At 43.6% G+C, this 26,480-nt stretch overlaps 1 protein-coding gene and 1 pseudogene across 3 annotated transcripts; both read right to left on the bottom strand.

Moving 5' to 3' along the window:
- Window positions 1–1,819: 1,819 nt before the first annotated feature.
- On the bottom strand, window positions 1,820–18,307 carry Zfp275 (zinc finger protein 275). 3 transcript variants are annotated; one of them, XM_006528055.4, is made up of 7 exons: window positions 18,149–18,307; window positions 15,988–16,063; window positions 9,540–9,631; window positions 8,977–9,091; window positions 7,963–8,064; window positions 7,579–7,679; window positions 2,748–7,122 (listed from the first exon to the last, which is right to left on the bottom strand). In XM_006528055.4, exons 2-7 carry the CDS (start codon window positions 16,013–16,015, stop codon window positions 6,517–6,519), a joined length of 1,044 nt encoding a protein of 347 aa, XP_006528118.1. In that variant the 5' UTR covers window positions 16,016–16,063; window positions 18,149–18,307; the 3' UTR covers window positions 2,748–6,516. The 3 variants fall into 3 exon arrangements, with proteins under 3 accessions (NP_113682.2, NP_001153701.1, XP_006528118.1); NM_031494.2 differs by having other exon boundaries at window positions 1,820–7,679; window positions 18,149–18,280; NM_001160229.1 differs by lacking the exon at window positions 9,540–9,631 and having other exon boundaries at window positions 1,821–7,679; window positions 18,149–18,279.
- On the bottom strand, window positions 24,576–25,221 carry Gm7028 (predicted gene 7028; annotated as a pseudogene).

The raw sequence follows: 26,480 nt of genomic DNA, 5'->3' as shown, positions 1-26,480 counted from the left end.
ATAAATGTATATTGAATACATGTTAGAAAAAAGATGAGACGTGAGGAAGTCAGGGGATAGTTCTGGTACCTATTGCCAGAAAAGTCTGGAGTCATAGTATTGTGATTAGCACTTCATGTTTCAGACAGGGTCTTCTTCTAGAGTTCAGGTCACCCTGAACTTTAGATCCTTCTGCCCCACCTCTTGAGTGCTGGGATTACACGAGTGCAACACCACTGGCTTTGCATTTTAAAGAAATGCATTTCCAGTGTATGCCTGGGAGGGTAGGATGGGTAGACAGAGACAGATTCTGAGTCGTTAGAAAAATGGGCCAGGAGACATTGAGGAAAGGAAGCTAAGTTGTAGTAAGCACCAAAGCAGACGCCACTTTGTCTATAGCCTGTTGTCTTCGCTTGGTGGGCCTCCAGCTCCAAGAGGGCCAAGACAGACGATGTGATGGGCACCCGGGACAGAAGGAAGAGGGTAGTGCTTACACCAGCACATAAAATGACAACCAGAAACTGCTGAGGTTTGGCATCTCTCCAAGACATTTGGGTATTTGAATGTTCCACTAAAGAGAAAGCCACAACATACATCCTTGCTTTATCTGATGCCTTCTGATTTGCTCTGGAGAAGTTGGTGATGGAGAAGCTACCAGGTTCTGCAAGGCAGGGCACTAGGAGAGAGAGAGGGGGGAGGGAGAGACAAACAGACAGACAGGGGAGTTCTAGGCTGTGCCCTCCCTCCCTCTCTCCCCAAGCAAGTCCAGGGTTAGCTTGTCTAAACGATCTGTGGCTTTGTCTCATGCCAATTCAAGCTTGCTAGAATCATGCTTGTATACACTTAAGGAAAAATAGATGGAATTATTAGTAATACACAAAACCAGGCAAAAATGACAGTTCCATTTTTCTCAACTGGTTTGTAAGCAGAAATAGCTAAGCTAGGTTTGGGGCAGGGGCATTGGGAAGGAGAGACTCAGGTAGGTGTTATGCCAGTCCCACCTAACTCTATTAAAAGTCACTGGCAGGGCTGGTGAGATGGCTCAGTGGGTAAGAGCACCCGACTGCTCTTCCGAAGGTCAGGAGTTCAAATCCCAGCAACCACATGGTGGCTCACAACCATCCATAACGAGATCTGACTCCCTCTTCTGGAGTGTCTGAGGGCAGCTACATACAGTGTATATATAATAAATAAATAAATCTTTAAAAATAAAAAAAAGTCACTGGCTATGCTGATGGGATGCTAGAGGAAAAATGATTACGCATCCCTGAATCCTTGCCAGAATCTAGGGACACAACTTTTTAGGGAGTCATGCTTTTTTTCCAAAGCGTTGCTTTCCACTGGGTCTCCCATTCTCTCCCCAACTGGGCAGCGGCTTCCAATCTGAGACATTTGTATCTGATCCCCTTTCTGAGGCAATGTTTACCAGATAGAGGGTGCCACTGGCTGCCAACAGGACCTCTCACGGCTGTTCTTTCTCAGCCTTAAGAAGTAGGTATACTGTCAAGTACCACAACCCATTTTCCACCTCATTCTCAGGCTCTAATTGAGCAAGTCAAAGTCTGGACTTTGACTTTCATCTCAGATTCAGAGCTGGGGAGCCAGTCAGAGATGGAGAAAAGTTTCTCCACTTCAGGCAAACCTTCCTCCCCCCATCATAGTGCTGCCTGTTCCCTCCAGGTGTACAGTAAGTGTAAAGATCACCAATCCCAGCAGAGATCAAGCTGGCAGCTGCGTTCAGTGCTAGAAGGATGATTCTCCATGTGGAACTACCCCATGGTGAAGACAATGGAAAGAGCTGTTAAAGAAAGCAAGGATGAAATGAGTCAAGAAAGACCTATGCCATTTAACATATATTTATTAAAATCTACTAGATGCAAGGCACTGTGCTAGATTTGGTAGGGGATTAGACATAAAGGGCCACCCCTGTCTTCTAAGAGCTCACAATCTAATAGGTTGGGGAAGGCTGAAAAAAGGGGAGGAGAAGCCAAGTCCACAAACAACTCTAGTGCAAGGCTGATTATAGTGAGTGCCATAAAACAACAAGAGAATCAGACTAGGGAAGAACAAGAATGCCTCTAAAACTGAATACAAACTGGGCAGGACACAACTACTATTCTCAGAGATACGCAAGTAGCACTGAGGATCATGTTCAAATATACCACTTCTATTTTTGAAAGTACTCAAATCAACGTAATGTGAACTACAGAATGTAAGTACACTAGGAATAGAGGTGTCACCAATCCCCTAATCTAGCGGGTTTGCTGAAAATAGTAAAACACTTCCAAAAATAGAATAAAATGGGCTATAATGAGCTCGTGTTATGAGTCAAATGCTGTTCAGAAAAGGAACTACACTCATACAGATCATGGGTTAAACCCAGAAATTAAAAGGCATAGATTTATACCCATCTTAGTGAACAGAGTACAGTACCACATTTAAATAGGTGTTCATGTCAATCAACTGGATTTAGGCCAGGAATTCTGGATGGGTAGAATGTGAGAAAAGCCAGCAATGAGAATCTTCTCGGGAAGCAGCCCAACTGTCAAATGCAATTGGCTCTTGACAAATTAAAAAAAAAAAAGCACAAGGTTCATTCAAGTTGGCTAACGGCATTGCAGGGGAGGGGAGGCGTCTATGCTGGGGACACACATAGACTGATGAAGACAGCTGCCAGCAATCCAAGAACATACAGCCAGGCCTGCTATGGTAGGACCCAAGCAGCTCTGGGCAGGCCAGCAAGATCTCTTTGGTTCTACTTCCAGGAGCAACTCCTTGAAATACCTTGTGCGTCCCTCCATGCCTCCAATACCAACTAGATACATCAGTTTCCTCTTTTGCTTTTCATAGCCCTAAAAGGCCAAGTCCATCTTCTTCAATCAGGTCTGACTGCTTGTTGCTGCCTTTGGGTCAGGTGTCTGGGGTTGGCTTAATTAGTGTGGTCCAGAAGTGAGGTGGCAAGTCACGTGGCATACAACAGGGCCACAGCCTAGGACTGCAGGCAGGGCAGGTGTCATGCCACTTCAAGCACAAAATCAAGCACACAGAATGCAATATCATGGGAGAAAAATGCCCACCCATCTTTCTGGTGATCTGGTGGGGATTGTTCTGTAAATCCAAGAGTGGATATGATACAACCGATTGATACAGTTAATCATAATAAGCAGCAAAATGGTAAACATTTGCTTTTTAAAAACTTCAGCAAGTATTAAAAAACTAATAAAAGCCACAGAGTATTTCTTTCTTAATATGGTAAAGGGATAGATCTCTATAGACAGCCAGAATATTAGGTAATCCAGCTGCTCTCCATCCCTTGCAAGAATACATGTGGTTAGAAAGAAAAGTGCAATGAGGTAGATACACGAATGCATAGACAAGCACACACTGCAAGAAGCTTGCTCACGTTTGCATTGGACATAGAAGTACACCTAGAGGATCCAAGGAAATCCACCCCCACATTACCCAAGGCAAAGGATGCAACTATGGGCCACATGTTAAAGCCACAACACGGACTGCATTTGGAGAGAGTGGGGATTTCACTGCCAACACCATTTAAAAGCTGATCTGACAACAGTCATGGAAAAGACACCGATTTTTAGTGTTAACTCTGAAAAAGGTTTTGTTAAAGAGAAAAAAAATTACAGAACCCAAACTAGAAAAGAGTAAAAGAGGGTAGGAAGGGATGGGAAGAGATGCCACGCCCTATCTGTGGCATCTCACACTGCTACCTTCCAAGTTAGTGTTATTCTAGACTTCAATAATATCTTTTGTCAACCTTGACAATTGATGAGTGACTGAGCAAGAAATGGCATTCTTTCAAGGTAAAGGTGCCATATTTGCTCCCTTGTTGATGTTAACATTCCTTACCCAATAATAGCTGTAAAAAGCATGTCCTAACAGCTCACAATGAGAAAAGTAATTAGAGAAAGAAGTGGGTTCAGACTGGTTTACAAGAAACCACCAGAACTGAGCCCACAGAGCAACAGAAGTTGCTATGTAGCAACTGTTGTTGGCTTCTCTCCAGCATAGAGAAGGTCTACAGGGCCACTGTGGTGGCCTGGGGCTTTCGAGAGGCCCTTCTAACCAAGATCAGAGGTCACTGTCAGTTAGATCTTGCTTCCCAGGATGGGGCTGAAAGCCCTTTCAGGCTATGCCCCATAGAGAGCCCAACCTCCCTAACTAGGGGACAATAATGGCACATTTTCTGGCCCTACAACATCTGTCAGGGCACAACTGGAAACTCAGGCCACAGCCCTGATGTGGCCACCTTCTTCACCTGCTGCTTCTTCTCCTGAGGGGGCTTGCTTGAAGCAATGGCCCAACTGCAGTGTGATCAGTTTCAATTTCTGTGCCACATGAATGTCAGGTGGCTTCCTGTCCTCTGATCTTGTTTTATTGCCCTCTTGGGCATGGCTACTCCAAGTCATAGACCAGACCTGGTGCAACCAGCTTTTGTGGCATGGTGTGCAGGCTACTGGAAGAACATAGCTCCATTTTTCTCCAGGCCTATATGTCACCCCTCTTAGATGTGACGGTAGGAAGTGATGCCAGAACACATGGGCAAATTTCTCAATCTAGTTGCCCAAAGCAGAAACCACAAAGTTCTCTCATTCCAGAGTCACTTGTTGGGAGGAGAATGAAGGTTACATAACATTACCAGTCAGGTCAATCTTCTGTGTCTGAGATGTTTCTTAGATGGAGCTGCTGCTCAGCCAGTGAATCCAAAATAGTCAAGGCTCCCGACAGCTTGAAGGATGGCTAGCTGTTGCCACACTGGGACCATTCTGTTGGTATAGGTGAAGCTGAGCCCTGTTGCTAGTGGCTGGGGCTTATAATGATGAGCAGTCACAGAGTGCTCTGAGCAATGTGTGACAGACATGTCTCTAGTGTGCCTCAGTGGCCAGGTTGTATAGTCAAGTGCTGCCCACAGAGAGTCTGCATCTTGGATGTGGCTTGGGCATGCTTCTCTGGCCCACTCTCATCCAACCTGCCCACCTTGTATGGTCACTTTTTTGGTGGGCAGTCGATTTAACTTTTCTTCTGTAAATAAATTCTCAAAGAAAACATCATCATATGTAAGTATGGAAGCAATTAAAGTCACAGGTTAACATAAAAAAAGAATTCAAGGATATGTAAAAAAAATCTAAAACTTACACAACAAAACTGTAATAAAGTACAAAAAACCCAAAGCAATAAAAATTAGAAAATAACATCACAATTGATATAGAAAGAACTACTATATAAAGTCAATATATCCAAGGTAAATTGATAACTAGTCAAAGGAGATGAACAAATAATTTGCATGCAAGGAACCCGAAATACTATTGTAGTCATTGCATGAAAGATGAGACTAGCAGTCAGGAGGCTTGAGGGGTCCGTCCCTGTTTCTGGTGCTAATGAGCTATGGGATGCCAGTAAGTGACCTTCACTGAGTACATACACTTCCTTGCCAGGTAGTATCCTTACATGCAAGGCACACTCCTTAGGAGACTCTTAGGAGGTAGGGATTGTGACTACTCCCCACGTCAAAGCTGCAAATGGAGGGAGTGTTGTAAGGATCTTCCAAGGAGGAGGTGTCATTTTACCTTTATGTCCTGAAGATGTCCCTTTCATTTGGGGGTGCTCTCTCACTTTCTTTTGAATAAAATGATACTGTGTGAGGAAAAACCCCAACTGATGTTTGTTTGGGGTGTTCATAGGGGTCACTGGACTGAACTGGCTTAGCAAAATGAAAGGAAAAAAGTTTATCTCCAGCCCAGTAAGTTTTACTAGGAGTATGACCCAGGAGTGATGTTTGAAAAATCACCACTTTAGGTGGTGATGCTGTAGGTACAGTGCTAATTTAAAAACACACAAAGAATAATACTAATATGTTGTTATGGCTTGGGAGGAGACTTCTGGTGAGAGCCTCACACAGGGATTGTCACAGTGCTACCATAGCTCAGATCACTCAAACAGGCTCCCATGTTAGTAAGGTCAAAAATGCACATGGAGTATTTGGAAACAAAGGGAGTATGGTGAAAATGGATTATTCTCTAAATTAATATATTATTTCATATAATGTGATTTACAATGCATATGCATTACTAAATTAATAAATTAAATATTATGGCATTTGAGCATTCTATTTACATCCCTAAAATTAAATTCAAGTAGGCTAACACCTTGGGGCAATTTTCCTTTCATATTGATGCCATTGAACAATACTACATTTCCCTCAGGGATAGAGCTTGGCAAGGACCTCCCAGCTCTGTACTAGACCCCCCCATTTGCAGATTTTTCTTCTCATTCTAGATGTGAAGATTGAAATACCTTGATAGTACTTCCTGCCTGGAAAAATAGCCAATCTATGTTCAAGTGGTAAAAGTTACTCTCAATAGATGTACTGGGAAACATTGATATTTATAAATTGCTGGTGGCAGTATAAATCATTTCAACCTCTCACAAAATAAAGTAGATAAGCGCTACAGAACTGTTCATCTCCTTTGACTGAGCCATAGCCTCTGCAGACACCTGCTATGGATCCCAGGGCAGTGTTTACTCGCGATGGGAGGGCTGGTGTTTCTGCAGTGCCGAGCGCCTCTTGAACACGCGGCCACACTCACTGCACTCACAGCGCTTGACCCCACTGTGGATCCGACGGTGGCGGCTCAGGCCTGAGCTCCTCCTAAAGGCCTTGCCACACTTGTCGCACTCATAGGGTTTCAGTCCGCTGTGGATGCGCCTGTGCTTGATGAGGTCAGAAGGCCCTCGGAAGGCCTTACCGCAGTCGCCGCATGCATAAGGCCGCTCACCGCTATGGATGCGTGTGTGCTCCAGCAGGCTGGAGCTCTGGCGGAAGGCCTTGCCGCACTGGTTGCACTCATAGGGCTTCTCACCAGTGTGGATCCTCCGGTGCTTGGTGAGCTCTGAGCTCCTCCGGAACAGCTTGCCGCAGTGAGGACACCCGTAGGGTTTGGCGCCGCTGTGGATGCGCTGGTGCTCTGCCAGGCCGTTGACACCACGGAAGGACTTGCCGCAGTCATCGCAGTCGAAGGGCAGGTGGCCTGTGTGCATCCGCTGGTGCTTGAGAAGTTCCTGGCGGTCCAGGAAATCCCTGCTGCACGCCTTGCACGCAAAGGGCTTTTCCGAAGTGTGAAGCTTCTGATGTCGAAAGAGGTGGGTGTTGGCTTTGAAGGACTGCCCACACTCCTCACAATCAAAGGGCTTCTCTCTGCTGTGCACCCTCAGGTGCTGACTAAGGCCTGCGTTCTTCTTAAACCTTTTCCCGCACTCCTCACACTCAAAGGGCTTCGCCTCCCTCTCCATTTGCTCCCTCTTTTCCAAGGCATCTTCCAGAGCCCGACTGGGGCCAGGCCGGGGCTGAGCGGCCACAGCTGCGTGGCTGTTCCTGTGCTCATTAAATTCTGACACCCCCCTGAAGACCTTCCTGCAATCGCCACACTCCCAGCCCTTCTCCTCACTGTGAACCCTCTGGTGCTGAACAAGGAGCACTTTAAGGCGGAAGGTGTCCCCACACTCTTTACATGCAAAATGGTGTTCTATGGGCAGATTTTGTGGGCTCCCTCCCCTTCCCCCAGAGTCCCCATTCTGTTTGACCTCAGCGCTGGGGTCATTGGCCCTCGGGGAACTCGTGGACGCCATCTCTTGCAGCTGGGCTTCTTCACCCATCTTCTGGTGGGAAGTCGCAGAGGTGCTTTCTACAAAGATAAAGCATAAATGAGACACAACAGTCTATCCCCTCTCCCCCATAAATGAGACACAACAGTCTATCCCCTCTGCCCCATAAATGAGACACAACAGTCTATCCCCTCTCCCCCAACTGCTGAGCACCAGGAAGGGCCTTGAAGCCATCAGAGGCAAGCACCGGAGGGATGGTGGGAGAGGACTGAGTCTAATTTCAAACCTAAGAGCTCAGCAGCTGCCTTTAACCCAAATCAGAGTCCCTCTCCCAAATTTCCTCTCCTTTCCCTTTATGCTCACCAGGGTGCTTAGTGTGATCTGTGTTGAGGGTTGGATCAGATACCAACAGAACTTGTCCTTGTGACAGGTGAGATACCAAAGCAGGACTCACAACAGGAACTCCTGTTAATGGAAGAAGAAGGCAGCCACTGATGATGTCACTATGGAAGAGCTGTCTATTACTGTATTATAAGTCAGATATGCAATACAAATGCACTTCTCAAGGGCAAGCGCCTTCTGGGGACGGTAGGAAGGCAGGCTCTGGGCCCTCTTAGCACAGGCTCCAGAAACACAAGAGGTAGCATCTTGGCCAGATGAACTTACCCCATTGTCCACTCCTGTCCACTGAACACTGTTCTTCCCAGACCTCTACAGCTCTCAATCCAAACTCTCAACACTTGCTTCTTCTGAAAATTCCCTACCCCATGCAAACATCTGATAAAAACTCTCAACAATGAGCCCCAATCAACTGGCCATGATTGTTATAATATAAATTCATATATGTATATATTGATATAATCGGTATAATATGTTTTCTCAGGTTGAAATCAAATATAGCATCTATTCTGATCAATTTAATGTATGGTATACTCTTTATCTAAATACAGTATATTAAATGTTAACAGTACTCTAAATTATCATAACAAAATTACTCTAATTTCTTTTTTTACAGTTATTTATTATGTATGTGACTCGGTAAGCATGTTCATGCCATGGTGTACTTGTAGAAGTCAGAGGACAACTTGCAGAAATTGATTGTCTCCTCCTACCTTGTGGGTTCTGGGGACTAAACTTAGGTCAGCAGGTTCTATGGCAAGCATCTTTATGTACTCAGCCATTTAATTGACTGCTGTTCTAATTTCTTTCAAATGAAGGACTGGAATGGAGACCTTTCCATGCCACAAGGAGTTGGGGAGCTGCTATTGAGTGCTTTCAATAAGGAAGGTCAAAGTGAGGTTATAAGGGGTAGCCCATGTACTTGCAACCCCACTTTCAGTAGGTTGTGAGTGTGAGAAGTTCTGGAGTCATTCTTACCAATGGAGGTCACAGCCCTGGAATATGCCAGTGCCTGCTGCTCCGGGTTCAAACTGAGACCCAGCCACTCCTGTTCTGTGAGGTGCCACGGTACAATATCAAATGACACCAAATCCTGAAAGAAATCACATTGACAGTCAGTCTTTTTACCTAATCTGTAATGAGGTAGGATGGCATCAGTGATGCCAGGGGCAAGAAATTAGGGCCTGAAGTATTCACATCTGTGCATGTTGTTAATGTGGAGATCTAGCCACAATCTCAAGGAGTCCTAGAAAGAAAACATGACCACAAAAAAAGGAGACCTGGGTTGCCTGGCCCTGGGACTCCCACTGTCTTCCCAAAGGACACAGACTCAGCTCTCTTATGTATACAATGGGCATCAAAAGCACACTGGGGATTCATTCCTTGGCAGCCTGTGGGAGAGAAGCAGAGGACAGGAAGGAAGGCAGTGGCCAGGGTTCATACCCTGCAGCATGTCATGCTGGGGAAGAGGCAGAGGCTGAGGCCAAAATCAGGGAGCAGTGACAAAATCTCAAGCAAGGCAAGAGGGAAGCACAGCTCACCTGGGCCTCCAGCATCTCAAGAGGGACTGCCAGGACCTGGTTTCCTGGGGCTCCGTCTTGGGGAAGGGCAAGACCTTGGGGAGCAGGCGGAGCTAAGGAAAGTGAAAAAAGCTGTGAGTGACAACAGCCCTGTTTCTTGGTCCCCTGGGATGACATTAGTGATTTCCCTAGCTTTAAATCTTAGAGTCTTCTCTCTCAGGCTGGCTGAATGACAAGGGAGAGCATGAGTATGCCTGAGGAAACATATTTGAAACAGTAGGAAAGTAGGCTGGAAAAGAATTAATATAGGTAGACCAAAGGGAGGTAAGATAAGACAAACAAATGCTAGCCCAGGCTGAGTTGAAGATAGCTACAGAGGGCTGCGGACAGGAAGACTAGCGACAAGACATTGGTTGACTCTAGAGTTCCTTTAAAGTAAGCCTGAGTGAGGTCAAAATTCGTACTATTGAGGGAGAAAGCACACTAAAGAGAGTATCAGAGGAAATAACTCAGACGAGGTATCTTTTTATGCATATCTAAAACTGATGGGACGACTGAAAGGAGAAGAGGTGACAAACAGCAGGGACCTGGACTTCTTCACCAGCGGTGGAGCCTTTCAAAGCACACCCTAATATCACAAGTCATTGGCTGAAAACCACGAAGAACCCTCTTGTCAAATGGTAAATTGGAAAAACAGCTGGAGAAAAATACTTCTAAGGAAAGCTCTTCAGACACTATATTGTTAAAGCAAAGATCCCAAGTGAGTGTGTATGCGTTACCTTGTCCTCCGTATTGCAAAGACTGTGAGCTATTGTAAGATCTTACCACAGATGTCTATGCAGTATAGGCCTCCAACTTCAGTGAGTTCAAAGAAACAGACACATAGTTCATGTTCTGATATCAACTCAATTTAACTCATAATTAGGTGATAAGGAAACATTTTAGCACTAGTTCAAGGACTACAAAAACTCACGCACTCCAGAAAGACTTAAATATGGTATCTTAGAAGGGATGAATGGAAATTCCCATGTATAGCCATGAAGGAGTAACAAGGAGCAGATTTAACATTCACAAACAAGCCTGTGTTCAATAATAGTTTTTAATACTAGGGCAGTAGGAAGCGCAGGATCAAGATCCCCAGATAAATAAATGAGGTGAGTTCTGTTATCTATTCAGTGTTCTACCTTGAGCTAAAGTCCTCCAGATTGAGTGTGTAGGAGGGGTAAAAGCAAACAGAGCTTAGCAACCTCATCAGAAGCTTCAGAGGCTAGCATTCCCGGTGGTAGGCCAGATGGGGTTGCAGAGCAGATTTCAGAAAGCATAGTGCCAGGTAGGAAAAAATCATAAGGCTTCCCTTGAATCGTTTCTGACTGCAAGTATTGAATGAAACTCCCAAGGACTGTAAGCTGAGGAGTTCCTAGGACACACAGAGGTAAGGGGATGTTCAAGGTCTAATCAACTCGTATACAATCCTAATGTTCCTCCAGAACATTCAGAAACCAACACAGAAGGAACATGGTTCCATGGTCTATTCTTAAAGCCCATACTACAAAAGATCTGCCCTATAAACATTTAATTATAGGGTCCAAGGACATTGAACTGACTTACAAATAACTACTCAGGACCCTCAAAGTCTAGACACTCAAGGATGAGATCTACCTTCCATTAAAAAATGATTGAACTACCAAGAAAGACAAAAGTGTGACCTACAGCAAAGAGAATAAGCAGCCAACAGGAGCATCCAGAAATGAATAATATAACTTAGAGATAGGAGAAGAGGATCATTTAACTATGCTTCATTACTGACGGAGAAATGGGAATACAAGGTTAAACAGAGATAGGAAAAGAACCAAATGGAATTTTTGTAGATTAAATATATGTAAAAATAAAAATTTCAGTGGCTGTGATTAGATACTATAAGACATAGTGGAAAACATGAGATATAGTAATAGAAACTATCTAAAATGAAGCCAGAGAGAAAGCTAACATAATTAAACTTCTGAAATGATAAGAGGAATATCTTAAAAGTAGCTGGAGGGAAAAATTTTGTGAAAGAAAGAAAACAATTAAGTATTATAATAAAAGACTGTCAACCAAGAATTTTATAGTCAGGAAAAATCTATCAAAAATGGAGAATAAACTAATATTCAAAAACAAAGGATAGATGAATATTTTAGACAAAAGCTGATATTTAGACAACTTGCCCTTAGCAGTTCTGTACCCGTAAAATATACCAAAGTTTATGTTCAGGTGGAAGGAAATTAAATCACACTTAGAGCTATACAAAGGCATAAAATACATGAGACTTTCAACTTCTGCATTTCAAAAAATTTAAAATTTAGGTGAGCATTTCAAGAATAAGCAGTAGCTAAACATATGAGCATGTGTTTTTATCAAGCTACCCACGACTGTGCTGAATGCTAATACTCCAAAAGAAGAAAAGGGGGAAAGATATGGGACAAATGGAAATAAGTGGCAGGATGACAAACTTGAACTCTATTATGCAAATACTTAAGTTAAATATAATGGACCAAGCACTTTCAATCAGAAGGTAGAGACTATTAGATTGTATTAAAACAGAAGACTATATACTGTCTAAAAACAATGCTAAGGATACAGACATTTTAAAAGTAAAAACACAGAAAATAATATACTGCAACCAATATACTGAAAAAAAAATATGTGCAGGGTGAATGACCAAGGTGGGTCACAGTTCTAAAGTTTCTAATGCAAGGTTATAGAACTCAATGCATAAAAAAAAAATAGGTGGCCAGTCTAACCAAGATAACATTTCAGCAGATTACAAAACTGTGAATTCTTTACAGAAGAAACAGGTAGGGATGACATTTGGTTGAAAATTCAAAGAGGAGAATAAGAGAGGAGAAAAAACAATACACATATTCGTAGAAATAAGGAAAATACTGAGAGTGACCAGTAGCTAGAATAAGCACATTGATTCAATGCTTGTATACAGGGAGACACAAGGAGAGAGACAAGATCTGGAAAGATCTATTTTTTTAAATTGGTTTTTAGACACCAAGGTGAATTTCACTAGTTTAAAAAAAATACCAATTTTAGATAACTTTGGTAGGCAAACCTGGGATAAGACAGATGCTTAGCATGCAAGAGAATGGGGCTGAGACCAGGGAAATGGCAGGAGAATGGCTCTTGAGGTCAGCTAAAATGACCAGTATTTCTTGTCATACCCATATGGGGAAATGAGAAAGGACCAATGGGAATCTATAGGCAGTATGTGAAGAGGGGTGACCAGATAGTCTAAGTACAGATTTCTTGAAGGTGTATGGACAGAAGGTCTAACTAATGTGATCCTAAAGTCCTGGAAAGACCTCCTACCCATTTTTTTGCTGATTGTTTAGCAAAAGGGATTCTCCAAATGTGTGAAGTCATCCTCAGTTATTCAGTGGACAAAGCAGAGTTCCTCTGGCTTAATGCTTTCTGCTAGGCATTCAATGTCTAGTTTGATTTTGGCTTCCTATACAAACACAATGAACTGGTCATAAACTTATTACATGATTTTGTTTTGAAAACAATTCACTTCCAATTGACATTGATGTTACCAAATGAAATACATGGAAGAGGGTCATCATAGCACATATGCACTTCTGGAAAAAGATGGTCTATTATAAACCTTTTCTTGCCTAGCACACAATTGCCTAGCCTACCATTCAGACACTGACCTTCATGCAGATATAAGATGCCAAGGCTATGGCCCTCAAAGCCCGTGGACCTGCGGAGAACACCATTTCTTATCACAAGAGCTTTCTTCTAAGAATTCAGGCCTTAACTCAAATGTCACTTCCTTAGAACCTCTTTATTCTCTAGCCCTGGCAGTTTATTTCCAAACATTTTCACAACGAAAAATTCTCTTTTGAAGCTGCTTTTCTCAGAAAAAAAAAATCTGATCCAATAGGACAGGACCTTCTCTCCATTGGTTACTCCTAAATTCATGGTGTATGTAGCAGATACTGGCACCATGTAGGACATGATAATAGTGTGGAACAATCCATGTAAGCCAGTAGTATGCTGAATGGAGCAAGCTTCCTTTTATGGAGCATATGGGATGAATGCTTGGAGCTGCTTGTCACATAATGTCACTATCACAACTAGAACTGGTTGTTGTCACAACAGTTTCTAGAAAATAATGTACAACCCCAAGTATCCAAGCTAGAACCAGAAAATAGTGATCACAGTGCAGGCTTCATGGAGTAGATATATGTTTGGAAGCTACATTTAAAGCATACCATCAACATGTCATTTCCGAGTGTCACTGCACAAATACATTATATATTTTCCTCTCTCTTATACACACACACACACACAAGCAGAGATCTTCCAAATCATCTACCTTTAATGGAACAAATACCGCTGAAGTGTTTTTTTCTTAATTGACATGATTAACTGTTAAAAGCCCTGGAACTACAACTCCCAAATAATTGATAATTATCCTTCCCATTGAGCAATAGGAGTAGCCTTTCCTATGCTAGTTCACCCCAGGGATTTGGCTTAAGAGCACTTTAGCTCCTGCTGGCTATGTGATGGCCACCCACAGTAACAGAGCCCTTGAATACACAGATAATTTAGAAGGTACTCATGGAAACAAGAGGGAAAAAAGCAGGCCCTGCTTTCACAAAGGAAACTAAGCTCTGCCCAATTAGCTAAGTGTAGGAAAATCATTTAAAAATATTACTACACATGAATCCCTATTGTGGTTAAAAATAAAACTACCATCGATCCTGAAGACAATTGGATAACTTAACCTCTGTGTTGCACAACTATTCTACTTTAATATGGTGGAATTAATCTAGAAAAGAAGTGACAATACTGCCAATTGCAGGTGAAGTGGATCTTTGGAGATGAAAATCAAAGCAATTCCATACAGAACATGAAAGTCATTGCAGTGCACCCAAAGGACACAGACTGTAGTGTAGCCTTGAACATAAGTAAGTCCACTTTCATTCAGAACACAAAAGTGTAGCCCGAATCCTAAAGATTTTCCCATAGTATATTAATACCTCTAACTGGGAGAGAAAGCTAAGAGAACCACTGCAGGAAAACAAACCTTCAACTTTTAAGGCAAACAGTCTTTCTTTACCAAGGAAACAAAGGCCCTGACTATCCATGCCCAGAGCACAAAGGCTTCACCAAGGTTAACTGCGAAATTCATATTGGGCCTTGCCAAGTTTGTGTATGCTGCAGCTGTTTAATAAACATCTGCTGTGAGAATACATGTGCAGCAGTCGTGTCAATTGCAGGGCTGGGCAAGTATAAATTTTACAACACCAGAGCTCATTTGGTGAGCAAATCTTCCTGCTTCAGAACAATATGTAATTTTTTAAAATTAATTAACCTATAGTCACTGATACTTCCACATATGTGTTTTCTGCAGTACCAGCCATAGAATCATCTTGAGTATCCATCAACATATAAATAAATAAAACATGGTATCCAGCCACAATAGAATTTTATCCAGTTACAACATAAGTTTTAACTGAGCAACTTTTGAATTTACTGCATGGAATTATAAACACTAAGAAACCCAATATAACCATTTTATTTTTTACCTGAAAGAACAGAAATTGAGGGTTGAATTTAGCAGACATAAAACAACCTATATCATAAAAACTGGGAAATAATTTGGCGTCTTTGTACTTCCCTAGACAGGCATTATCTTTCTGCAGCTGTAGGGGAAGAAGAGGCAGGAATACCACTCAAATAAGACCCATCTGGAAGTTTCCAGAAGCTTTCTAGGGTGCCTCAAACACCTAGAATGCCTCAAGTATTGACATGAGAACCTGCAGTAGGAATATCTTCAGAACATGTGTTTTTTAGGTTTTATCATCAACTTGACACAAACCTAGAAGAGGACCCTTAATTGAAAAGTGGTCTCAATCAAAATGTCCCATGGCTATGTTTAGAAGACATTTTCTCAGTTGATGGTTGATGTTGGAGGAGACCATCCTTAGGCAGGAGGGCTAAAGTTAGCTAAGCAGTGAACCAGAGAGCAGGTCTGTAAGTAGTGCTCCTCCATGGTTCTTGCCCCGGCTTCCCTCAATGATGGATTATGACCGTGAAGTGTAAGCCCATAAACTCTTTCCTCCCTTAGTTGCTTTTGCTCAGGGTGTTTTATCATACCAACAGAAAATCAAACTACAACATATCATAAAGCTTGTGCTGTTCAACTCCCTTTAGGGACAGAGTAAATGTGCTTTAAGCTTATGCACACTCAAAAGAGATCTGGTCCCAACGGGGGCTTTTAGCCCCCTTTCCCTGGTGCTATATGTGTCTAAAATTGTCAGAATTGTTTCTGGGCAGGTAGTTCAGCAGCACTAGCATATATAAGCTTCAAGAACTCCAATACTTCTTCACTATCTTGTATCCCCACCCATGGGCCTTCCAGCAGCACAGCAGCTTTACCACCTTCAGACAGGCTATAAACACCTAGACTTACCTAAAAATGACACACAGGGATGACTCATCTTGTTTAGAGCAGTTCCAAGAGATTAGTCCTGTAGGGAAGGTCTCACCTGTTGGATTGAAATAAGTTGGGTGAACAGAAGCAGCTCATAGGTGTACCTTCCAGGAACCTGTACTTTTCATACTGAGTGCTCAAGGGCAAGACAAGCTGTGTAATTGAAATGGTACTGCCAAGGTCTGGATGTGCCTCAGTGAGTCCAGGGTGCAAGTACTGAGTGGACCCAGGGGCTACAGGTGCTCCTGGCCTTTATGTTCCCAAAGGAACGTGGCAGGCCAGAAAGTGGGCAAGAGGCCCATGGCCCCATCTTGTGCTGTGAAATCTGGCTGCTACTCAAAAGTGCAGAATCCTAAAAGGCCAAAAGGGATGACTGTCTTACCAGGAAAATCTGTTTCTCTTAGAATATTTGTGTCAGTGTGTATCTTTTTCTGTATGTGTGGGTGGGAAGGCATCTGCTTTCTCTGTTTTGCCTAGGCACCTGTCTCTGTTGAAGTTTCCCTCTTTATTCCATTCTATAAAAAGCCAGAAAGTAGAGCAGAAGGGGATTTTATATTGTTTGTTATGTTTAATCGAGGGAAGGTTTATGTTCCCATTTCTCCAATACCGTGACATCTTTCTAAAATTCAAAATAAAATTTAGAATCATTGAGGGTACACCATCTGGATTTAAAATATCCCAAACTGGGAGTGTGGTGAGATGCTATGCAGCTGCACTGGGCCATCTAAGGGGCCCAGATAGTTTTACAAGGGCTGGATCACTGTTAGAAACCAGGCTAATGATTCAGTGAAAATTCTAGTGGTAGAGCCACAGGTCTGGGTGGCTGTACAGAATTACTATCTTTCAACATGCAGACATAGATTGAACCTGTTTAGAATTTGGATACGCCCCCACATCTCATATCAGACAGCTTTCCTACCCAGGAACTTCCTTCTCAGGCTATGCTGGTGGTTAGATTTCTGACAAGAGAACTCACACTATTTAGCTGATTTTTCCAAGGGGTCTATCATTAACAGGAGGCTAGAAATCACTGCTCTATGTGATTCTAAATACAGATTCAAGGCCACTATGGGGCAATGGACCAGACTGTCAGACACTGAATGTTGTTTCTATAATAATGTCCAATGGGAGAGGGGGTAAGGTAAGGTAAGTCCTACCAGGAGAGGTACTATTCCATTAGCCCCATTTGAAATTTTCTCCTAAAGGAAAATGTAGAGACCGAGATTTAAGAAGAAATGTTCCATTGACCAAGGAGACTGGAGAGGGTTGCCTGCCTCTGAGTCCAAATCTGGTTAGAGGGTATCAGCTGCACAGGGTGAGCCCTCTGGGAAGAGCGCCAGAAATGGGGGTGGGGGCACTGAAAAGGACCATGGGCTTTGGGCAGCAGGCAAGTGGGAGTATGCATGTGTGTAAAAAAAGACATGTAATTAATCACCCAAATATAGACTGGAGCAACCAGCAAAGGAGTTTAGAAGGGGGCAATGGAGTGGTGCCAGAAAATGTGGTTCCAAGGAGGGCCACCTTAAAAGGTCTCTTCATCTGGCGAGAATTCCCTTCTACACCCCCAAATTTCTGCCCCAGGAAACGTACCTGCTCCCGTGCAGTCACCACTCAAATGGAAAGGTAGATTCCCCTCCCCCCAGCCCCTAAGCAGATCCTTCTTCAGGGCCCCAGAGGCCCAACCCCTCCCCCCACACTAGGGGAAAGTCCCTTCAGCCCTAAAGACAGCCCCAAGGACTCCGAGTCGCTGGGGGCTGTGTGTGTGTGTCCACCCCCAGCTCCTGACCCGTCCCCAGTGCTTAGCATCCTCCAAAGAGCAACACAGGCCTCAACACATCCGCGATTCCCGCCTTGGACCGCTGCCCCCAGCCCTGCACTAGAAGGCCTCCGGGCCTCGCCATGCCCACCCACCGCCAAAGACCTTTTCTTTTGACCCCTGGTTTGCTCCAAGGCCCAGCAGCATCCCACTCTACGAAACGCTCCCTTCCCCTTATATTCTTCCGTGGTCCACGCATTCACACAGGCCTCCCAGCACAGCCTCCTGCCGCCCCACACGCTCTCTCGGCCACACATCCTTGCTCACGCACACAATCTCATGATCACTCGAGCTGCACATCCCTCCCATAGTCCGCACGCTCACCCGGCCCACGGCGCCTGACTCTGGGCCCTTGCAGAAGAAGAGCGGGCGCGTTGTAAGCAGGCCCGGCGTGGCAGGAAGCGCCACGGAGCCGCCAGTGCCTGGCGGAGCCCAGAAGCCCGGCAGCGCGTTTCCGGAGCCGGGGGCGCCGCCTGGGGTACTGAGATCGAAGCCCCGCCTCGGCCTCGGTCCCGCCCGGCCTGTCGGCTGCGATTGGCCTGAGAGGGGGGTGGGACAGAAGGGGGCATGTCTGGGGCGGGGTGAGGAGAGGAGGTGGGATAGATGAGACTAGGGGAGTAAAACTCATGAATCCTAAGTGATGAGTGTGGAACGAATGTAAAAACAAATAATGAATAAATAAATGAGCAAAATAAATTGTTAGTGGTGAAGACAATGAAGAAATTGACAAGGCCAGGGCCTTTAGAATGATGGTAGGGCTGGAGGAGGGCACTCAAGAAAAGAGTGCAGGGGTCGGAGTCCTTCTTAAAGTCAGACCTGAGCCCTGTCTATGCCAGACATCAAGAATACAACAGTGAACAAAACTAGACCCTAATGCCTATCTTAAGAGCCACACACCAGGCACTCCAGAGCTCCTGTGAGAGTACTGTAAGCGTATTAGGGACCACACAGCAATAAATAAACAGTAACCTGAATTTCAGAATGGCAGTTTATACCATGAATCCCAAAACAAGCGTCTTGGTTCAGATGTGTTGTAAGCAGCTGCCAATTCAACTTCACTGCTTTGCATTTGTGCATCCTTGGCAGCACAAGTAACTGTTTTCTTAAATATACTGTCTGGTTTCCCGAGGGAGGCACTAATAAACAAAGATCAATACAACATCTCCCGCCCCGAGAAGAGTGATGAGAACTTCACTCAGTATCCATCCAGGTGATGTTTGGAATGACCAGGAGGTGTGGAGGTGTGTGTGTGTGTGTGTGTGTGTGTGTATGCTTCTGTGACACTGCAGTATCTGTGGGCAAAAGCAACATCAAAGATAAACATCTATAATTTTGACATATCCAGTGTAAGAAAGGAAAGTCTGGTGCTGGAGAGATAACTCAGCCTGTAGAGTACTTGTCTTGCAAACCTGAGGACCTGTGAGGAACTTCACTTCCCAGTACCCATGTCAAAAACGAGAAGTCCACTTTTTTTTTTACTGTCCTTTTAATTTTCTGAGACAAAATTTGCTATCAGTAAAATGTATAAATCTATATGGTAAGTTTTGACAAATACCTTTCCTAAACCCCCCTCCAGACACAAACCATGATGAGAAGTCTGGAAAATTTCCAGTCCCATTGCACACATCCTATTTCAGCACAATTCCACAGGAACGCCACTATTCTAAAATTTCTCACTATCGACAGCCTATTTGAGTAATTAATTCCTGTTGCATGGGAATGAAATATATAGTATGTACTATTATCTACTACTCTGTCTGAATTCTTTCCTTTACTCTGATGCTTTTGGAATTCCTCTATATTGCTGAAATATATTTCCTTTCCTTTCATTGCTGAGTCATTTGCCATTGTACTTTACCATGTGGGCTGTTCCTAATTGGAATTGTTATTCACTATATGAACAGTGGTGTATATTTCTGAGTGAACATATGCTTTGTTTTTTTTTTCTGGAGTAAAAACCTGAAAGGGAGAATTTGCTACATAATAGGGTAGTTGTATGTATTATTAGCAACTGCCAGAATGTTTTTCAAAGTGGATACACAATTGAGACTCCTACCAGAAATGTGTGAGAGTTCATTTTATTTCTCATCCTCATCAACATTTGGGTTGCCAGCCTTTATTTTTATCCATTCAAGTGGGTGTGAGTGATTTCTGTGATCATTTCCTTGATGACTAATTACATTAAATATGTTTTATGTTTGAAGTGCTCATTTCTGTATCTTTCTTTGTAATGTGGCTGCTCAAATCATTTGCCTAACTCTACACAGTTTTGTGTGTGTGTGTGTGTGTGTGTTTGAAAATTAAACCATATGTGCTGGAATTTGACATACAAGAAATTGCATGTTTAAACTACGGTAATTGAACTGTGATTTAAGCACCATACTTCGGTAAGGTTTCATAAACATGCATGCAACTATGAAGTCTTCATCTAAATGAGGTCAATAGTGTTTCTATTATCCTCAAAGTTTCGTCAGCCCCTGCTAATCACTTTCTCCTTCTCCACTATGGCCAGGTAGCCAATGATTTGCTTAGTGTTCCCAAAGTTGTTTGTATTTCCTAGAGTTGTACATTGTACCCTGTTTGGTGGCTTCAGTCAACAATGTGATGATATTCTTAGTCTGTTGTGCGTCTACAATAAAACAGTCCAGAAATTGTCAATTTGATCTAATATATTAAGAAGTGAGAATTTCAAGAGATGCTACATGAATCAAAGATGTTTGTTTGTTGCTAATTTTTCTTGCTATCATCTCCAATAAAATATTGAACAAAAGGTATGAGAGTAGACATCCTGATTTTGGAAAGAAAGCATCCACCTTTTGATCTTAAGCATGCTATGACTTAAGAGTTTCTCACAGCTATTCATTGGCATGTTAAGAAGTTTGCCATCTTGTTTTCTGGGAGTTTAAAATAATTCTTTAAAAAATCTGCAGTGGGGCTGGAGAGATGGCACAGCAGCTAAAAGCAAAGCACTAACTGCTCTTCCAAAGGTCCTGAGTTCGAATCCCAGCAACCACATGGTGGCACACAACCATATGTAATGAGATCTGACGCCCTAAGATAACTACAGTGTACTTACATATAATAAGAAATAAATCTTTGGGCCAGGGCGAGCAGAGGTCCTGAGTTCAAATCCCAGCAACCACATGGTGACTCACAACCATTTGTAATGGGATCTGATGCTCTCTTCTGGGGTGTCTGAAGACAGCTACAGTGTACTTACATATAACAATAAATCTTTTTAAAAAATCTGCAGTGGTACTGGTTAGTTCATAATGTTGTTGCACCTACAGGGTTGCAGATCTCTTTAGCTCCTTGGATATTATAGTTGTTCCACCTGTAGGATTGCAGACCTCTTCAGCTCCTTGGGTATTTTCTCTAGCTCCTCCATTGGGGGCCCTGTGATCCATCCAATAGCTGACTGTGAGCATCCACTTCTGTGTTTGCTAGGCCCCGGCATAGTCTCACAAGAGACACCTATATCTGGGTCCTTTCAGCAAAATCTTGCTAGTGTATGCAATGGTGTCAGCGTTTGGAAGCTGATTATGGGGTGGATCCCTAGATATGGCAGTCTCTAGATGGTCCATCCTTTTGTCACAGCTCCAAACTTTGTCTCTGTAACTACATATGTATCAAAAGATGACCTAATCGGCCATCACTGGAAAGAGAGGCCCATTGGACACACAAACTTTATATGCCCCAGTACAGGGGAATGCCGGGGCCAAAAAAAATGGGAATGGGTGGGTAGGGAAGTGGGGGGAGGGTATGGGGGACTTTTGGGATAGCATTGGAAATGTAATTGAGGAAAATATGTAATAAATAAAAAAAATCTGCAGTGGATGTTGGAGTTTCTCAAATGTTTATGTTGCAATTACTGAGCTAATTATCCAGTTCTTCCTTTCTTCATTTGTTAATAAATTGAATTACATTTTGATTTGTATTTCCTTGAGCAACTTTCGTCATGGTGTGCAACCCTTTAACACTTTAAAAGTCACATTGCTAAAAATGTTTTTTAGAATGTTTTATGTATGAGTTCATAAAGCATGTTGATTTATAGTTGTCTTTTTTTTTTCATTTTATGAGGCAGAAGCTCACTACCAAGACTAGAAAAAAAGAATAGCAAAGTAAGTGAAACATAAGTAAGTACAAGTAAGGAGGTATTAGAGACGAGAGCAGAGATCAAAGAAATAGAAAAAGACAAACTGGGGATAAAATGAGCAAATCATACATAACCCTTGGAAGGTTAAATAAGAAAAAAGTGATATATGGAATCATTGGTATCAGAAATGAGAAATACATTACCACAGATCATGTAGGTATTAAGAGAAGAAAGAGGGCATATAATGAGAAGTTTCACACCCATCATTTAAGAAGTTAGATAAAATGGACACAAGTCAATTTTCCAAACTCAGAAGCATAACAAAATATGAATAGCCCTAGAGTTTGTAAACAAACTTAATTTTAAAAAAGTTTGATGTAGTGAGAATTCTGAAATTTTGGTTTCTTAAAAAAACTCAGAAATATTATAAGAATATATATATATATTGATATATATATATATATATTGGTTTTAGTCCCAGGTGTGGGGAATGGTGCTGCTTTAGATTGTTCATAGCAGCTGACTGATTTGCCTCATGTTCTAGCAGGGGCATGGTTTTGCCACCTGCAAATAGTTTCTGTGATTGTGTGACATTTGGAATTCTGGGAACTTTCAGAGGGTATATAAATGTTAGGGCCCTGAGAGGTGGGGTTGGGGGTCTTTGCAAGGGGGGGTGCAGTTTATTAGTAGTCAAGAGGAAATTAGATTCAGTGCTTTTCTCTCTCTCCTCTCTCTGTCTCTGTCTCTCTCCTCTCTCTCTGTCTCTCTCTCCTCTATCTCTCTGTCTCTCTCTGTCTCTCTCTGTCTCTCTCTCTCTGTCTCTCTCTCTCTGTCTCTCTCTCTCTCTCTCTCTCTCTCTCTCTCTCTCTCTCTCCTCTCTCATTCTTTCTTCCCATCTGGTGAGTCTAGGGATATAGCTCAATGGAGAAAAGCACTTACCGCCTGTGGTGCCTGTTCTTGGCTGTCAACTTGACTATATTTGGAATGTACTAAAACCCAAATGTCTCAGCATGCCTGTGAGGGATTCTTTCTTCCTTCCTTCCTTCCTTTCTTTCTTTCTTTCTTTCTTTCTTTCTTTCTTTCTATTAATTTACTTTACATCCCTATCACAGCTCCCCCTCCCTCCTCTCCTCCCAATCCCTCCCTCTCACTTCCTTTTACCACATGCTCCTCTCCCTTTTCTCCTCAGAGAAGGAGAGGTCTCCCATGGATATCAACCCGCTTTGGCATATCAAGTTGCAGTATGACTAGACATGTCTCCTCTAGAGGCTAGATAAGGCAGCACACTTAGGGGACAAGGATCCAAAGGCAGACAACAGAGTCAGAGACAGCCCCTCCCTCTGCTGTTAGGAATCAAGTTTTTTTTTTTAATTAAATAATTTAAAGTGGGAAGACCACTTTAAATTGTATTGTATCTTTGAGGTAAGGAGAGGCACCTTTAGTCTAGGCCATGCCTTCTGTTGGCAGCCTGTATAAAGGACAAAATAGAAGCTGAATCTCTTTGCTCTCTCTCTCTCTGGCTGGAATAAAGAGAGTCCATTCCTCTACTGGCATAGAGCCTACTTCTTCAGGATTCCAGTGTGTACTGAAGACCAGTTGAGATATCCAGCCTTGTTGACTGAGCAACTACTGGATTCTTGAACCTTCCCTTAGTATTGCTAGGCTAGCAGGACCAAGGAAGAAGGTGAAGAGTACCCCAGCTTTGCCTGACTAGAGTTTTTCTTGGATTTGGCTAGGAGGTTGCAGGCTATCTATGTAGTGTGAAGGACTGTGATAAGAAACACAGACAGTCTTCCCTTTGTTGTGATTTCAGTCTTAATGATACAGGCTGTGAGTGCAGTGGCATGGAAACCTGGGATTCTTTACTCTTTCGCATTTATTTGCCACAATTATGAAGTGGAAGGTATTTAAGTGTGCTTGTTGTTGCTCCTGGTAGCTCCAAATCTTGCCATGTTAAGCCTTTACAACACAGATCCTGTCCCCAGGGCAACAATGACACCTTCTTCTATCTAGCCCTGTTGACTGCTCAGAAATACATCACCAAATGTAACTAAGTTGGTTACAGTTATCTGCCCCTAGTTTAGACACTCATTTGGCCCCAGCTTGGAAAGGTCTGAAAGACTCCTGGACTTTAGTAGCACTCTGAGATCTGTTCTGAGGGTCTGTGTACCTACCAGAGGCTTTCCACCGAGATCTCTGGCCCAGCCTGGTGCGAGAGTTCCAGCGAAGGTAAGTGAGTGAGTCAGGGATGGGAAGTCTCTTCTGCTGCTTCTGCTGCAGTTGGCCCCACCTCAGTCTCTGCCTAGAGCCTTCTCTTTTCTAGGTTACTCAGTGCCGTCCTGCACTGAGTCCTGTTGGTCTGAGATTACAGAGACCGACTAGCCAGTGAGGAGTGCAGCAGAGCTTCAGGCAGCATTTCGGGAGAGCAGACCTCTTCCCAAGTGTTACAACTTTTAGGACAGAAGCTCTCTGACTACAGAGTAGTTCTTGCACACCTTTAATCCTTCTGGATAGGATTCTTATATACAGTTTTGGGGTGGGTGGGAGACAACAGTATTAATGCTGGAGAAGAGGGAAGGGCCCCTTGATACTGCAGTGGCTTCATAAAAGGATCATGAGATGCCAGCTATGTGTGTGTGTGTAGGGTGGGTGCTGAATTGCCTGACACTAACATGCCTTTCTGTTTGTTTTATTTTGTTTTCACTCACAGGCTGAGGAAGAGACTAGTACAATCAGACACATCCCTGACTGGTCATGGTACCTCCTAAGTTCACTGCTATGGCACTGGCGATTCTGCAGGACTGGTGTGGGTGGATGGGGGTCAATGCCCAGCGCTCACTGCTTATCCTGGGCATCCCCGATGACTGTGAAGAAGAAGAATTTCAGGACGCAGTGGAGGCTGCCCTCAGGCCCCTGGGCAGGTACCGAGTGCTTGGCAAGGTCTTCAGAAAGGAGATTGGAGCAAAGGTCGCTTTGGTTGAATTCGCCGACAATTTAAACCAAAGTTTGATCCCCCAACAAATACCAAATAATAGGGGGTCCTGGAGTGTGATCTTCCTGCCTCCGGTCCCTGAAGTCGAGTCACAGGATACATTCAATTTCCCTGCACAGGCCCATGGGCAAGCTTTGGAAGGGGCTTCAGGTGGGGCAGGGGTCTCGGGCAGGTCAGGGGCTGTAGTTGAGGAAGGAGACATAGATGAGACAGGGGTTGTGGGCGAGGCAGGAGGAACAGCTGAGAAAGGAGCCACAAATGAGGCAAGAGTGATAAGGAAGGAACAAGTAAGGCAGGAAGAGGAGCTGCACTACTAGAAATGAGCAGCAACTTGTCTAAAAGAGAATTAGTCATATGATGGGTACCCCACTATATCCTTAATCTGTATTCTATATCATGGGAGACTCATTTCCCCATGGCCACTAGTGGAGTCTCAAGAAGAGGGCCCCAGAGTGTGCAGAAAAGCAGTGAGATAAAGCTGCATGAGAGGACAAAGACATCCCTTTCCCATGAAGGCCCAGCATGCATCTGACCATATCCACTCAGTGTTCTCGGGGTTTGCCTTTGGACTGTACCTGGGGAATGTCCCACACAGCAGCAGAGCCACCTTTCCAGGTGACATCTGTGGGAAGCCGCCCTCACATTTGCCATTATAAGATGGCGCTGACAGCTGTGTTCTAAGTGGTAAACATAATCTGCACACGTGCAGGGGCAGTTTTCCCGCCATGTGTTCTGCCTTTCCCGTGATGACAACTGGGCCGATGGGCTGCAGCCAATCAGGGAGTAATACGTCCTAGGCGGAGGATAATTCTCCTTAAAAGGGACGGGGTTTTGCCATTCTTTCTCTTGCTTTTTTGTTCTTGTTCTTTTTCTTGCTCTTGCTTTCCTGTTCTTGTTCTTTTTCTTGCTTTCTTGCTCTCTCTTGCTCTTGCTCTCTTGCTCTCTTGCTCTCTGGCTCCTGAAGATGTAAGCAATAAAGCTTTTGCCACAGAAGATTCCGGTTTGTTGCGTCTTTCCTGGCCGGTCTCGAGAACGCGTGTAAGAGACATCCATATCCTCGGGGCCCTGTCAGGTAGTTCTACCACTCACCATCCACCACCCACCCACAGCCAACAGCAACTACCTGATGTTTCCTGGGCCCAAAGCCAACTTGCTATTGCAGGTCCTCACCCTTGTTGTGTAGCAGTCCCCAGCATATGCCTATGCTTTTCCTATAGCTCCTCCCTTTCCTGGAGCTCCAGATTTACAGCTTCCACTCGGGCTCCCCAACCACAGGCTCTGTCCTTTGAGGGACTTTAGAATTTGAATAGTTGTCCAATGGCCCTTGCTTAGCTTTCATTGCTTGCTGGGTCTTCAGAGGAGTCTGCATATTTATGCTTGCTGTATACTTTGTTGGGGCAAGTATTTGGTTCTTTGGGGTGCATGGAGTCTGCCTAGGGTAGTGTATTAGTTTGCTTTCTGTTGCTGGGATAAAACACATTTGGGAAGGAAAGGATTTATTTGGCTTGAAGGGAAATTAGGGCAGGAACAAAAATGAAAGAACCTGGAGGCTGGAACTAAACCAGAAG

The sequence above is a fragment of the Mus musculus genome, chromosome X, assembly GCF_000001635.26.
Source record: "Mus musculus strain C57BL/6J chromosome X, GRCm38.p6 C57BL/6J".
NCBI lineage: Eukaryota > Metazoa > Chordata > Mammalia > Rodentia > Muridae > Mus > Mus musculus.
This window is presented reverse-complemented; position numbering and strand designations above follow the sequence as displayed.